Source organism: Phoxinus phoxinus (assembly GCF_949152265.1).
Source record: "Phoxinus phoxinus genome assembly, chromosome: 8".
Classification (NCBI taxonomy): domain Eukaryota; kingdom Metazoa; phylum Chordata; class Actinopteri; order Cypriniformes; family Leuciscidae; genus Phoxinus; species Phoxinus phoxinus.
Genome location: NC_136883.1, coordinates 224,618 through 238,583, shown reverse-complemented (window position 1 = coordinate 238,583; position 13,966 = coordinate 224,618). Strand labels below are relative to the sequence as shown.

Sequence of the window (13,966 nt, the reverse complement as noted above, 5' to 3'; positions counted from 1 at the left end):
ATCGGCCGACAATTTTAAAATCGTCCCGTGTGAACCAGGCTTCACTGAACAGGAAGAACTGGCAAAGCAGCTATTAAATAAATATCAGGTCATTTCTTCCACTACTGAGGGCAATATAGGCTGTACAGCTCTGATTAAACATCAGACTCCGACGGAGGACGATAAACCAGTCAGACAGCCTTATAGACGAATTCCTCTCTCTCAGTATGAGTCCGTAAGGATGATATAATTGTACTGATATCTCTCGATATGGATGATATGGATGATATAACTGTATTTTCCTCTTCTGTACAGGAGCATTATAGCTCTAGGTCTCTAAGCGATTGCTGCAGGAAGGCCTTAAGATGAAATTGAGCAAATTTGAAGCAGCGGAAGTATTCGGGCTCCGAGTGTGTGAGCGGGGGGTTGCCACTGACCCTGACACACTGGCAGCAGTTAAAGAATGGAGTTGCCCAGTACACTTGCTGGAGCTTCTTCATTTTTAGGTTTTCCCAGCTATTATCGCCGGTTAATTGATGGATTTGCTAAGCTGGCTAGGCCTCTTCATGAATTGGTAACAAGACTGAGTGGTTCTGCAAGAAAGCCGTTAGCTTCTGTGTGGGATGCGGAGTGTGAGAAAAGTTTCCAAACATTAAAGACAAAGCTGGTTACTGCGCCTGTGCTCGCTTTTTGAAAATGCAGATTTCCGTAAGTCATTTGTTCTGGAGATAGACGCAAGCCATCAGGGTTTGGGGGCAGTTTTATCCCAGGAGCAGGGTGGTGAGCTTCGTCCCATTGCCTATGCCAGTCGGGGTCTGCGGAGGACAGAGCGGGATATGGAGAACTATAGCTCCATGAAACTGGAGTGTTTGGCCCAGAAATGGGCTGTATGTGATAAGTTTAGAGAGTATTTGTTGGGGAATGACTTTATTTACACTGACAATAATCCTCTGTCACCTGCAGACCTCAAAGTTGGATGCTCTGGAACAGCGATGGTTGTCACAGTTGGCTTCTTTCAATTTTGTGATCAAGTACCACCCGGGAAGGGTTAATCTAAGTCTCGGCAGGCCATGAACACTGTGTTTGCAGGAACAGAACTTCCCAGTGTTACAGCAGCCGGTGAGGGGAGATCTCCAGAGCGCGTCGTGGTGAGTGCCAGTGAAGTGGCGGCATTGCCTGGATGTTCACGGGTAGATCTTTCTCATTTGCAGAAGAGTCACTCTACCCCGTAGCATCCACAGGGTAATGGGCAGTGTGAATATTTTAATCGTACTCTCCATGATTTGTTGCGGACTTTGCCCCCAGAGAAAAAGAGCCGGTATCCTTATAATACCACAGTGCATTACTCCACTGGTATGACCTTGTATTTTTTAATGTTTGGATGTGAACCCAAATTACCAGTTGATTTCTTGTTAAACAATCAGTTGGAAGAGACTGCAGAGACACCTGATCCCTGCACTGTGGAACATCAGCTGGGCTTCAGGCAGCATACGGTGAGGTACAGGAGAGACGGAGAGAACGGTTGCCCGTCGTAACAGACGTTATGAGGATAGAGGGTTTTGGAAAAGGCGAGTTGGTCTTTCTCAAAAGCCATCAACGTGGACAACATACAATTCAGGATGTGTATGATTCATGTCTGTATAGAGCATTATCCTGTTGCTCCCGTGTGTCAGACCGGGCCTGTGAAGCGGGTCCATCGGATGGACATGCGTGAGGAGTTTATTGACCCTGTCGGAGGTGATGTCCACTCGACTGTGTCTGGGGTTCACAGAGGGTTGGCTGGTTATTAATATCATTGGAGGGGGAATGAGTTTTTGTTCTACAATGCGTTTTTCTTTGATTATATATATTAATGTTGTAGCAAATTAGTTCTATGAAATATTAATAATCAATCATAACTTGTTACAATTCATTATGAATATTTGGATCAGTTAATTGGATTAACTTGTAGCTACATTAACATTACAACCAAATACTGTGAACCCTCAATATTGGTCATTAATTCTAAGAAATGTACATTTCTGGGGCATGGGAAATGTCTTAGTACTACTGAGAGCAAGTGGTCAAAATCTATATAATTATTGACTCCAGATATGAGCTTGAGACTCAGACAACTTTACGTGTGATATGAACAAGACTTTATTAACTAGACTAAACATTTAAACTACTCTAACATACACATACATACATGCACACAGTTTACCAAGGGAAAGAGACTGAAGCAGAACACAGGATAGCAAGAAGTTATAGCAATGTTTGAATTATCAGCAGATCAACAGCCTTGAGCAAACCATCAGTTTAGTTCTAGCTTAAGGACACTTAATGTATCACATAATGAGACTAAGTTCGATACTTGCATGTCTCGCCCATTTGAATTAAACTGTCCTGATGCAATTTGTTGAGGCTCCAGTTGATGTTGGTTGATGTTGTCTTGATGAGAGAGGGGGGACTTCTAGTTCAGCATCATCTTCACATCAGGACTTCTCAGGAAGGACCGCGAGAGGACGGCGGATCTTGTGATCAGTGATGTTTAAAGCGTGTAGATGTCCCAGCCTCTGGGGGTCTGTGAACCATGAGAAGTGTTTCCTTTGGAGGGGAACAAAAGGGACCCATTGTGTTCTAGGAGGCATTTGATGTAATTTCATTGGGTGTTTAAAAGGATCTTCAAGATTCTTATAATACTAATGCTTCACAAAGTTAGCAAAATGTAATGTACATTAACAACTGGGGGACGAAGTTTGGAGTTTATAGAGACCAAACGTGCCACGCATGATTCTGGTTAACCATAGTTTGCAAAGTTTGAAACATTAACCCATTCATTTACAAGAAAACATAAGCCAAACCACATAAAAGGAAAATTAGATGCATGCTTACATTTCTCCAGTGGTTATATAGAATATATAGGATTAACAGGGTTTATTTCTCCTTCTCAGTCAGAATAAAGTGAGTCACAACTCTCTGCAAATCCCTTCTTGGGGTCGTAGACTCTGATCAGTCTTAAGTGTCCTGCAACAGAAGTTAGTTTGGGGGGGGGGTTCATAGACCTTTGTTGGGAGAGTGTGTTTGATGGATTATTCATTAAATATAATTAATAATTAGTGTGTGTCTGATTGGTCCAGGCGCTACAATGTTATATTCGTTTATTTGTCAATAAATCTTTTTTTGTGAGATATGAGTTCTTCTTTTGTGTGAGTACATTGTAGTTAGTTTTTTTTATCTCCCTTGCTTGAAGGAACAGTTACCTTAGTTACACAATAATCATATGAGTCCAAATTCATTATAAAATACAAAGTAATTCAAGCTAGTGCATAACAATAAACACCCTTGATGTGAGAAAGAAGAGACAGACCTAATACATAAAGACAATCAATCCAAATGAGGAATCATTTCTTGACGTAAATCTTTATTTATGAAAATCAATGAAACATTTGTACAATATAAATACAAAGGCAAGATGTCCAGAAGGATATTCTTTAGTGTATAATAGTCCATTTAGGCCTGATATCTTTGTCTAACATTGAAAAAAACACAACAGATACAAGCAAAGCGTAAGGTGCAAATCTGTCTCTCCAGGATCTTCCACCACAAAACCACTTATTCCCATAGATCATCATTCAAAACTACACACACACACACACACACACACACACACACACACACACACACACACACACACACACACACACACACACACACACACACACACACACACACACACACACACACACACACACACACACACACACACACACACACACACACACACACACACAGCCTGTGCTTCACCCTTCACACGGTCAAACGCTGCAAGACACTTTATAAAAGCGTCGGTCGAGACTAGCAGTCATTTTTCATCAATGTCACAATCATTCACATGATCTCAGTGCCTCATTTAGTTTTATATTTTTATTACAAAATATTGTGGTACAAAGACACACAAGGTTAGAAATACTTCTCCAATTCTCACCAATTAAAAACCAATGGTTTGAATGGACTTTGATTGTCTCGTGGCAATCCGATATCCATATAAACCCCTTAACTGTAAACCATGTGACAAACCTCAGAACAGGCCAATCACTCAAGAAGACATTCAGGACTATTAACAGAAACAAATGATTAAATAGAGTTTTGCTTTTGAATTATGCTTTCAGATAATGCTAATGCCAAGCAAATCCCACTTTAGCTGTCCAAACTGGGCAACTTCTGCAACACGATGAATTAATAAAGGTTTTAGAAATTCATCGACCAAATCCATCAACTGTTTGAAAAACAACGACAACATTATATACACACACACACGCACGCACACACACGCACGCACACACACGCACACACACACACACACACACACACACGCTTCTCATCTCTACTTGCTCTGGAAGTTGCTGAGCTCCTCACACACACACACACACACACACACACACACACACACACACACACACACACACACACACACACACACACACACACACACAGGCTCCTCATCTCTACTTGCTCTGGAAGTTGCTGAGCTCCTCTCACACACACACACACACACACACACACACACACACACACACACACACACGCTCCTCATCTCTACTTGCTCTGGAAGTTGCTGAGCTCCATCTCCTCCCTGCGCCGCTTCTGCTGTGTGAAGAGCGAGCTGAAGGGGTAGAGCTTGGCTTTAGCCGGGAACTTCTGGCCAGCGATGTCCACCTCGTAGTCTCCGCGGTTGATGAAGTCTGGGGTGACGGGGGCCGGGGAGCCATCGGGGCTTCTGGCGCTCAGGAACCCGAGACACACGTGCCGCTCCAGGCTGTAGCTGTAGGCACTGCTGGTGGTGCCGCCCACGAGCTCCCCGCTCCGGTACACCGGCTCACCCCACCAGGGCCACACGTCCAGATCCCGGTCGTGCTCCTCCAGAACCAGCATCACCAGCCGTCGTCTCACGCCCTCCACCCGCTGCTGGAGCAGAGCGTCCCGGCCCAGAAACCCTGTGTCCTACAGGAGAGAGATCAGTGTGTGAGGAACCCTGTGTCCTAGAGGAGAGAGATCAGTGTGTGAGGAACCCTGTGTCCTACAGGAGAGATCAGTGTGTGAGGAACCCTGTGTCCTACAGGAGAGAGATCAGTGTGTGAGGAACCCTGTGTCCTAGAGGAGAGAGATCAGTGTGTGTGGAACCCTGTGTCCTACAGGAGAGATCAGTGTGTGAGGAACCCTGTGTCCTACAGGAGAGATCAGTGTGTGAGGAACCCTGTGTCCTACAGGAGAGATCAGTGTGTGAGGAACCCTGTGTCCTACAGGAGAGAGATCAGTGTGTGAGGAACCCTGTGTCCTACAGGAGAGAGATCAGTGTGTGAGGAATCCTGTGTCCTACAGGAGAGAGATCAGTGTGTGAGGAACCCTGTGTCCTACAGGAGAGATCAGTGTGTGAGGAACCCTGTGTCCTACAGGAGAGAGATCAGTGTGTGTGGAACCCTGTGTCCTACAGGAGAGAGATCAGTGTGTGAGGAACCCTGTGTCCTACAGGAGAGATCAGTGTGTGAGGAACCCTGTGTCCTACAGGAGAGATCAGTGTGTGAGGAACCCTGTGTCCTACAGGAGAGATCAGTGTGTAAGGAACCCTGTGTCCTACAGGAGAGAGATCAGTGTGTGAGGAACCCTGTGTCCTACAGGAGAGAGATCAGTGTGTGTGGAACCCTGTGTCCTACAGGAGAGAGATCAGTGTGTGAGGAACCCTGTGTCCTACAGGAGAGAGATCAGTGTGAGGAACCCTGTGTCCTACAGGAGAGAGATCAGTGTGTGTGGAATCCTGTGTCCTACAGGAGAGAGATCAGTGTGTGAGGAACCCTGTGTCCTACAGGAGAGATCAGTGTGTGAGGAACCCTGTGTCCTACAGGAGAGAGATCAGTGTGTGAGGAACCCTGTGTCCTACAGGAGAGAGATCAGTGTGAGGAACCCTGTGTCCTACAGGAGAGAGATCAGTGTGTGTGGAACCCTGTGTCCTACAGGAGAGAGATCAGTGTGTGAGGAACCCTGTGTCCTACAGGAGAGAGATCAGTGTGAGGAACCCTGTGTCCTACAGGAGAGAGATCAGTGTGTGTGGAACCCTGTGTCCTACAGGAGAGAGATCAGTGTGTGTGGAACCCTGTGTCCTACAGGAGAGAGATCAGTGTGTGTGGAACCCTGTGTCCTACAGGAGAGAGATCAGTGTGTGAGGAACCCTGTGTCCTACAGGATAGAGATCAGTGTGAGGAACCCTGTGTCCTACAGGAGAGAGATCAGTGTGTGTGGAACCCTGTGTCCTACAGGAGAGAGATCAGTGTGTGAGGAACCCTGTGTCCTAGAGGAGAGATCAGTGTGTGAGGAACCCTGTGTCCTACAGGAGAGATCAGTGTGTGAGGAACCCTGTGTCCTACAGGAGAGATCAGTGTGTGAGGAACCATGTGTCCTACAGGAGAGAGATCAGTGTGTGAGGAACCCTGTGTCCTACAGGAGAGAGATCAGTGTGTGAGGAACCCTGTGTCCTACAAGAGAGAGATCAGTGTGTGAGGTCTGAGATCAGTGTGTGTCCACAAACCCTGTGTCCTACAGGAGAGAGATCAGTGTGTGAGGAACCCTGTGTCCTACAGGAGAGAGATCAGTGTGTGTGGAACCCTGTGTCCTACAGGAGAGAGATCAGTGTGTGAGGAACCCTGTGTCCTACAGGAGAGAGATCAGTGTGTGAGGAACCCTGTGTCCTACAGGAGAGAGATCAGTGTGTGAGGAACCCTGTGTCCTACAGGAGAGATCAGTGTGTGAGGAACCCTGTGTCCTACAGGAGAGATCAGTGTGTGAGGAACCCTGTGTCCTACAGGAGAGAGATCAGTGTGTGTGGAACCCTGTGTCCTACAGGAGAGAGATCAGTGTGTGTGGAACCCTGTGTCCTACAGGAGAGAGATCAGTGTGTGTGGAACCCTGTGTCCTACAGGAGAGATCAGTGTGTGTGGAACCCTGTGTCCTACAGGAGAGAGATCAGTGTGTGTGGAACCCTGTGTCCTACAGGAGAGAGATCAGTGTGTGTGGAACCCTGTGTCCTACAGGAGAGAGATCAGTGTGTGTGGAACCCTGTGTCCTACAGGAGAGATCAGTGTGTGAGGAACCCTGTGTCCTACAGGAGAGATCAGTGTGTGAGGAACCCTGTGTCCTACAGGAGAGAGATCAGTGTGTGTGGAACCCTGTGTCCTACAGGAGAGATCAGTGTGTGTGGAACCCTGTGTCCTACAGGAGAGAGATCAGTGTGTGTGGAACCCTGTGTCCTACAGGAGAGAGATCAGTGTGTGAGGAACCCTGTGTCCTACAGGAGAGAGATCAGTGTGTGAGGAACCCTGTTTCCTACAGGAGAGAGATCAGTGTGTGAGGAACCCTGTGTCCTACAGGAGAGATCAGTGTGTGAGGAACCCTGTGTCCTACAGGAGAGAGATCAGTGTGTGTGGAACCCTGTGTCCTACAGGAGAGAGATCAGTGTGAGGAACCCTGTGTCCTACAGGAGAGATCAGTGTGTGAGGAACCCTGTGTCCTACAGGAGAGATCAGTGTGTGAGGAACCCTGTGTCCTACAGGAGAGAGATCAGTGTGTGAGGAACCCTGTGTCCTACAGGAGAGATGAGTGTGTGAGGAACCCTGTGTCCTACAGGAGAGATCAGTGTGTGAGGAACCCTGTGTCCTACAGGAGAGAGATCAGTGTGTGAGGAACCCTGTGTCCTACAGGAGAGAGATCAGTGTGTGAGGAACCCTGTGTCCTACAGGAGAGAGATCAGTGTGAGGAACCCTGTGTCCTACAGGAGAGATCAGTGTGTGAGGAACCCTGTGTCCTACAGGAGAGAGATCAGTGTGTGTGGAACCCTGTGTCCTACAGGAGAGATCAGTGTGTGAGGAACCCTGTGTCCTACAGGAGAGAGATCAGTGTGTGAGGAACCCTGTGTCCTACAGGAGAGATCAGTGTGTGAGGAACCCTGTGTCCTACAGGAGAGAGATCAGTGTGTGAGGAACCCTGTGTCCTACAGGAGAGAGATCAGTGTGTGAGGAACCCTGTGTCCTACAGGAGAGAGATCAGTGTGTGAGGAACCCTGTGTCCTACAGGAGAGATCAGTGTGTGAGGAACCCTGTGTCCTACAGGAGAGCGATCAGTGTGTGAGGAACCATGTGTCCTACAGGATAGATCAGTGTGTGAGGAACCCTGTGTCCTACAGGAGAGAGATCAGTGTGTGAGGAACCCTGTGTCCTACAGGAGAGAGATCAGTGTGTGAGGAACCCTGTGTCCTACAGGAGAGAGATCAGTGTGTGAGGAACCCTGTGTCCTACAGGAGAGATCAGTGTGAGGAACCCTGTGTCCAACAGGAGAGAGATCAGTGTGTGTGGAACCCTGTGTCCTACAGGAGAGATCAGTGTGTGAGGAACCCTGTGTCCTACAGGAGAGAGATCAGTGTGTGAGGAACCCTGTGTCCTACAGGAGAGAGATCAGTGTGAGGAACCCTGTGTCCTACAGGAGAGATCAGTGTGTGAGGAACCCTGTGTCCTACAGGAGAGAGATCAGTGTGAGGAACCCTGTGTCCTACAGGAGAGAGATCAGTGTGTGAGGAATCCTGTGTCCTACAGGAGAGAGATCAGTGTGTGTGGAACCCTGTGTCCTACAGGAGAGATCAGTGTGTGAGGAACCCTGTGTCCTACAGGAGAGAGATCAGTGTGTGAGGAACCCTGTGTCCTACAGGAGAGAGATCAGTGTGAGGAACCCTGTGTCCTACAGGAGAGATCAGTGTGTGAGGAACCCTGTGTCCTACAGGAGAGAGATCAGTGTGAGGAACCCTGTGTCCTACAGGAGAGAGATCAGTGTGAGGAACCCTGTGTCCTACAGGAGAGAGATCAGTGTGTGAGGAACCCTGTGTCCTACAGGAGAGAGATCAGTGTGTGAGGAACCCTGTGTCCTACAGGAGAGAGATCAGTGTGTGTGGAACCCTGTGTCCTACAGGAGAGATCAGTGTGTGAGGAACCCTGTGTCCTACAGGAGAGAGATCCGTGTGTGAGGAACCCTGTGTCCTACAGGAGAGAGATCAGTGTGTGAGGAACCCTGTGTCCTACAGGAGAGAGATCAGTGTGTGAGGAACCCTGTGTCCTACAGGAGAGAGATCAGTGTGTGAGGAACCCTGTGTCCTACAGGAGAGAGATCAGTGTGTGAGGAACCCTGTGTCCTACAGGAGAGAGATCAGTGTGTGAGGAACCCTGTGTCCTACAGGAGAGAGATCAGTGTGTGAGGAACCCTGTGTCCTACAGGAGAGAGATCAGTGTGTGTGGAACCCTGTGTCCTACAGGAGAGAGATCAGTGTGTGAGGAACCCTGTGTCCTACAGGAGAGATCAGTGTGTGAGGAACCCTGTGTCCTACAGGAGAGAGATCAGTGTGAGGAACCCTGTGTCCTACAGGAGAGAGATCAGTGTGTGAGGAACCCTGTGTCCTACAGGAGAGAGATCAGTGTGTGTGGAACCCTGTGTCCTACAGGAGAGATCAGTGTGTGAGGAACCCTGTGTCCTACGGAGAGAGATCAGTGTGTGAGGAACCCTGTGTCCTACAGGAGAGATCAGTGTGTGAGGAACCCTGTGTCCTACAGGAGAGATCAGTGTGTGAGGAACCCTGTGTCCTACAGGAGAGAGATCAGTGTGAGGAACCCTGTGTCCTACAGGAGAGAGATCAGTGTGTGAGGAACCCTGTGTCCTACAGGAGAGAGATCAGTGTGTGTGGAACCCTGTGTCCTACAGGAGAGATCAGTGTGTGAGGAACCCTGTGTCCTACGGAGAGAGATCAGTGTGAGGAACCCTGTGTCCTACAGGAGAGAGATCAGTGTGTGAGGAATCCTGTGTCCTACAGGAGAGAGATCAGTGTGTGAGGAACCCTGTGTCCTACAGGAGAGATCAGTGTGAGGAACCCTGTGTCCTACAGGAGAGAGATCAGTGTGAGGAACCCTGTGTCCTACAGGAGAGAGATCAGTGTGAGGAACCCTGTGTCCTACAGGAGAGAGATCAGTGTGTGAGGAACCCTGTGTCCTACAGGAGAGAGATCAGTGTGAGGAACCCTGTGTCCTACAGGAGAGAGATCAGTGTGTGAGGAATCCTGTGTCCTACAGGAGAGAGATCAGTGTGAGGAACCCTGTGTCCTACAGGAGAGAGATCAGTGTGTGAGGAACCCTGTGTCCTACAGGAGAGAGATCAGTGTGTGAGGAATCCTGTGTCCTACAGGAGAGAGATCAGTGTGAGGAACCCTGTGTCCTACAGGAGAGAGATCAGTGTGAGGAACCCTGTGTCCTACAGGAGAGAGATCAGTGTGTGAGGAACCCTGTGTCCTACAGGAGAGATCAGTGTGAGGAACCCTGTGTCCTACAGGAGAGAGATCAGTGTGAGGAACCCTGTGTCCTACAGGAGAGAGATCAGTGTGAGGAACCCTGTGTCCTACAGGAGAGAGATCAGTGTGTGAGGAACCCTGTGTCCTACAGGAGAGAGATCAGTGTGAGGAACCCTGTGTCCTACAGGAGAGATCAGTGTGTGAGGAACCCTGTGTCCTACAGGAGAGAGATCAGTGTGAGGAACCCTGTGTCCTACAGGAGAGAGATCAGTGTGTGAGGAACCTTGTGTCCTACAGGAGAGATCAGTGTGTGTGGAACCCTGTGTCCTACAGGAGAGAGATCAGTGTGTGAGGAATCCTGTGTCCTACAGGAGAGAGATCAGTGTGTGTGGAACCCTGTGTCCTACAGGAGAGAGATCAGTGTGAGGAACCCTGTGTCCTACAGGAGAGAGATCAGTGTGTGAGGAACCCTGTGTCCTACAGGAGAGATATCAGTGTGTGAGGAACCCTGTGTCCTACAGGAGAGATCAGTGTGTGAGGAATCCTGTGTCCTACAGGAGAGAGATCAGTGTGTGAGGAACCCTGTGTCCTACAGGAGAGATCAGTGTGTGAGGAACCCTGTGTCCTACAGGAGAGAGATCAGTGTGAGGAACCCTGTGTCCTACAGGAGAGAGATCAGTGTGTGTGGAACCCTGTGTCCTACAGGAGAGAGATCAGTGTGTGTGGAACCCTGTGTCCTACAGGAGAGAGATCAGTGTGTGTGGAACCCTGTGTCCTACAGGAGAGAGATCAGTGTGTGTGGAACCCTGTGTCCTACAGGAGAGAGATCAGTGTGTGAGGAACCCTGTGTCCTACAGGAGAGAGATCAGTGTGTGAGGAACCCTGTGTCCTACAGGAGAGAGATCAGTGTGTGTGGAACCCTGTGTCCTACAGGAGAGAGATCAGTGTGTGAGGAACCCTGTGTCCTACAGGAGAGAGATCAGTGTGTGTGGAACCCTGTGTCCTACAGGAGAGAGATCAGTGTGTGTGGAACCCTGTGTCCTACAGGAGAGAGATCAGTGTGTGAGGAACCCTGTGTCCTACAGGAGAGAGATCAGTGTGAGGAACCCTGTGTCCTACAGGAGAGATCAGTGTGTGAGGAACCCTGTGTCCTACAGGAGAGAGATCAGTGTGTGTGGAACCCTGTGTCCTACAGGAGAGATCAGTGTGTGAGGAACCCTGTGTCCTACAGGAGAGATCAGTGTGTGAGGAACCCTGTGTCCTACAGGAGAGAGATCAGTGTGTGTGGAACCCTGTGTCCTACAGGAGAGAGATCAGTGTGTGAGGAATCCTGTGTCCTACAGGAGAGAGATCAGTGTGTGTGGAACCCTGTGTCCTACAGGAGAGAGATCAGTGTGTGAGGAATCCTGTGTCCTACAGGAGAGAGATCAGTGTGTGTGGAACCCTGTGTCCTACAGGAGAGAGATCAGTGTGTGAGGAACCCTGTGTCCTACAGGAGAGAGATCAGTGTGTGTGGAACCCTGTGTCCTACAGGAGAGAGATCAGTGTGTGAGGAATCCTGTGTCCTACAGGAGAGAGATCAGTGTGTGTGGAACCCTGTGTCCTACAGGAGAGATCAGTGTGTGAGGAACCCTGTGTCCTACAGGAGAGATCAGTGTGTGAGGAACCCTGTGTCCTACAGGAGAGAGATCAGTGTGTGAGGAACCCTGTGTCCTACAGGAGAGAGATCAGTGTGTGTGGAACCCTGTGTCCTACAGGAGAGATCAGTGTGTGTGGAACCCTGTGTCCTACAGGAGAGAGATCAGTGTGAGGAACCCTGTGTCCTACAGGAGAGAGATCAGTGTGTGTGGAACCCTGTGTCCTACAGGAGAGAGATCAGTGTGAGGAACCCTGTGTCCTACAGGAGAGAGATCAGTGTGTGAGGAACCCTGTGTCCTACAGGAGAGAGATCAGTGTGAGGAACCCTGTGTCCTACAGGAGAGAGATCAGTGTGTGAGGAACCCTGTGTCCTACAGGAGAGAGATCAGTGTGTGAGGAACCCTGTGTCCTACAGGAGAGATCAGTGTGTGTGGAACCCTGTGTCCTACAGGAGAGATCAGTGTGTGAGGAATCCTGTGTCCTACAGGAGAGAGATCAGTGTGTGAGGAACCCTGTGTCCTACAGGAGAGATCAGTGTGTGAGGAACCCTGTGTCCTACAGGAGAGATCAGTGTGTGTGGAACCCTGTGTCCTACAGGAGAGAGATCAGTGTGAGGAACCCTGTGTCCTACAGGAGAGAGATCAGTGTGTGTGGAACCCTGTGTCCTACAGGAGAGAGATCAGTGTGTGTGGAACCCTGTGTCCTACAGGAGAGATCAGTGTGTGAGGAACCCTGTGTCCTACAGGAGAGATCAGTGTGTGAGGAACCCTGTGTCCTACAGGAGAGATCAGTGTGTGAGGAATCCTGTGTCCTACAGGAGAGAGATCAGTGTGTGTGGAACCCTGTGTCCTACAGGAGAGAGATCAGTGTGTGTGGAACCCTGTGTCCTACAGGAGAGAGATCAGTGTGTGAGGAACCCTGTGTCCTACAGGAGAGAGATCAGTGTGTGAGGAACCCTGTGTCCTACAGGAGAGAGATCAGTGTGTGAGGAACCCTGTGTCCTACAGGAGAGAGATCAGTGTGTGAGGAATCCTGTGTCCTACAGGAGAGAGATCAGTGTGTGAGGAACCCTGTGTCCTACAGGAGAGATCAGTGTGTGAGGAATCCTGTGTCCTACAGGAGAGAGATCAGTGTGTGTGGAACCCTGTGTCCTACAGGAGAGAGATCAGTGTGTGAGGAACCCTGTGTCCTACAGGAGAGATCAGTGTGTGAGGAATCCTGTGTCCTACAGGAGAGAGATCAGTGTGTGTGGAACCCTGTGTCCTACAGGAGAGAGATCAGTGTGTGTGGAACCCTGTGTCCTACAGGAGAGAGATCAGTGTGTGTGGAACCCTGTGTCCTACAGGAGAGTGATCAGTGTGTGTGGAACCCTGTGTCCTACAGGAGAGAGATCAGTGTGTGTGGAACCCTGTGTCCTACAGGAGAGAGATCAGTGTGTGTGGAACCCTGTGTCCTACAGGAGAGAGATCAGTGTGTGTGGAACCCTGTGTCCTACAGGAGAGAGATCAGTGTGTGTGGAACCCTGTGTCCTACAGGAGAGATCAGTGTGTGAGGAATCCTGTGTCCTACAGGAGAGAGATCAGTGTGTGGAACCCTGTGTCCTACAGGAGAGATCAGTGTGTGAGGAACCCTGTGTCCTACAGGAGAGAGATCAGTGTGTGTGGAACCCTGTGTCCTACAGGAGAGAGATCAGTGTGTGAGGAACCCTGTGTCCTACAGGAGAGAGATCAGTGTGTGAGGAACCCTGTGTCCTACAGGAGAGATCAGTGTGTGAGGAACCCTGTGTCCTACAGGAGAGAGATCAGTGTGTGAGGAATCCTGTGTCCTACAGGAGAGAGATCAGTGTGTGTGGAACCCTGTGTCCTACAGGAGAGATCAGTGTGTGAGGAACCCTGTGTCCTACAGGAGAGAGATCAGTGTGTGTGGAACCCTGTGTCCTACAGGAGAGATCAGTGTGTGAGGAACCCTGTGTCCTACAGGAGAGATCAGTGTGTGAGG

At 49.3% G+C, this 13,966-nt stretch overlaps 1 protein-coding gene across 5 annotated transcripts in view; it reads right to left on the bottom strand.

Annotated features, from left to right (window-relative positions):
* Positions 1-3,362: 3,362 nt before the first annotated feature.
* pdpr (pyruvate dehydrogenase phosphatase regulatory subunit) overlaps positions 3,363-13,966 on the bottom strand; it is a 61,912-nt gene continuing 51,308 nt past the window's right edge. For all 5 annotated transcript variants that reach the window (XM_079621449.1, XM_079621453.1, XM_079621451.1 and 2 more), the window contains one exon: positions 3,363-4,962. In XM_079621449.1, coding sequence (XP_079477575.1) covers positions 4,558-4,962 — 405 coding nt within the window. In that variant the 3' untranslated portion in view covers positions 3,363-4,557. The remainder of the gene's footprint in view (positions 4,963-13,966) is intronic.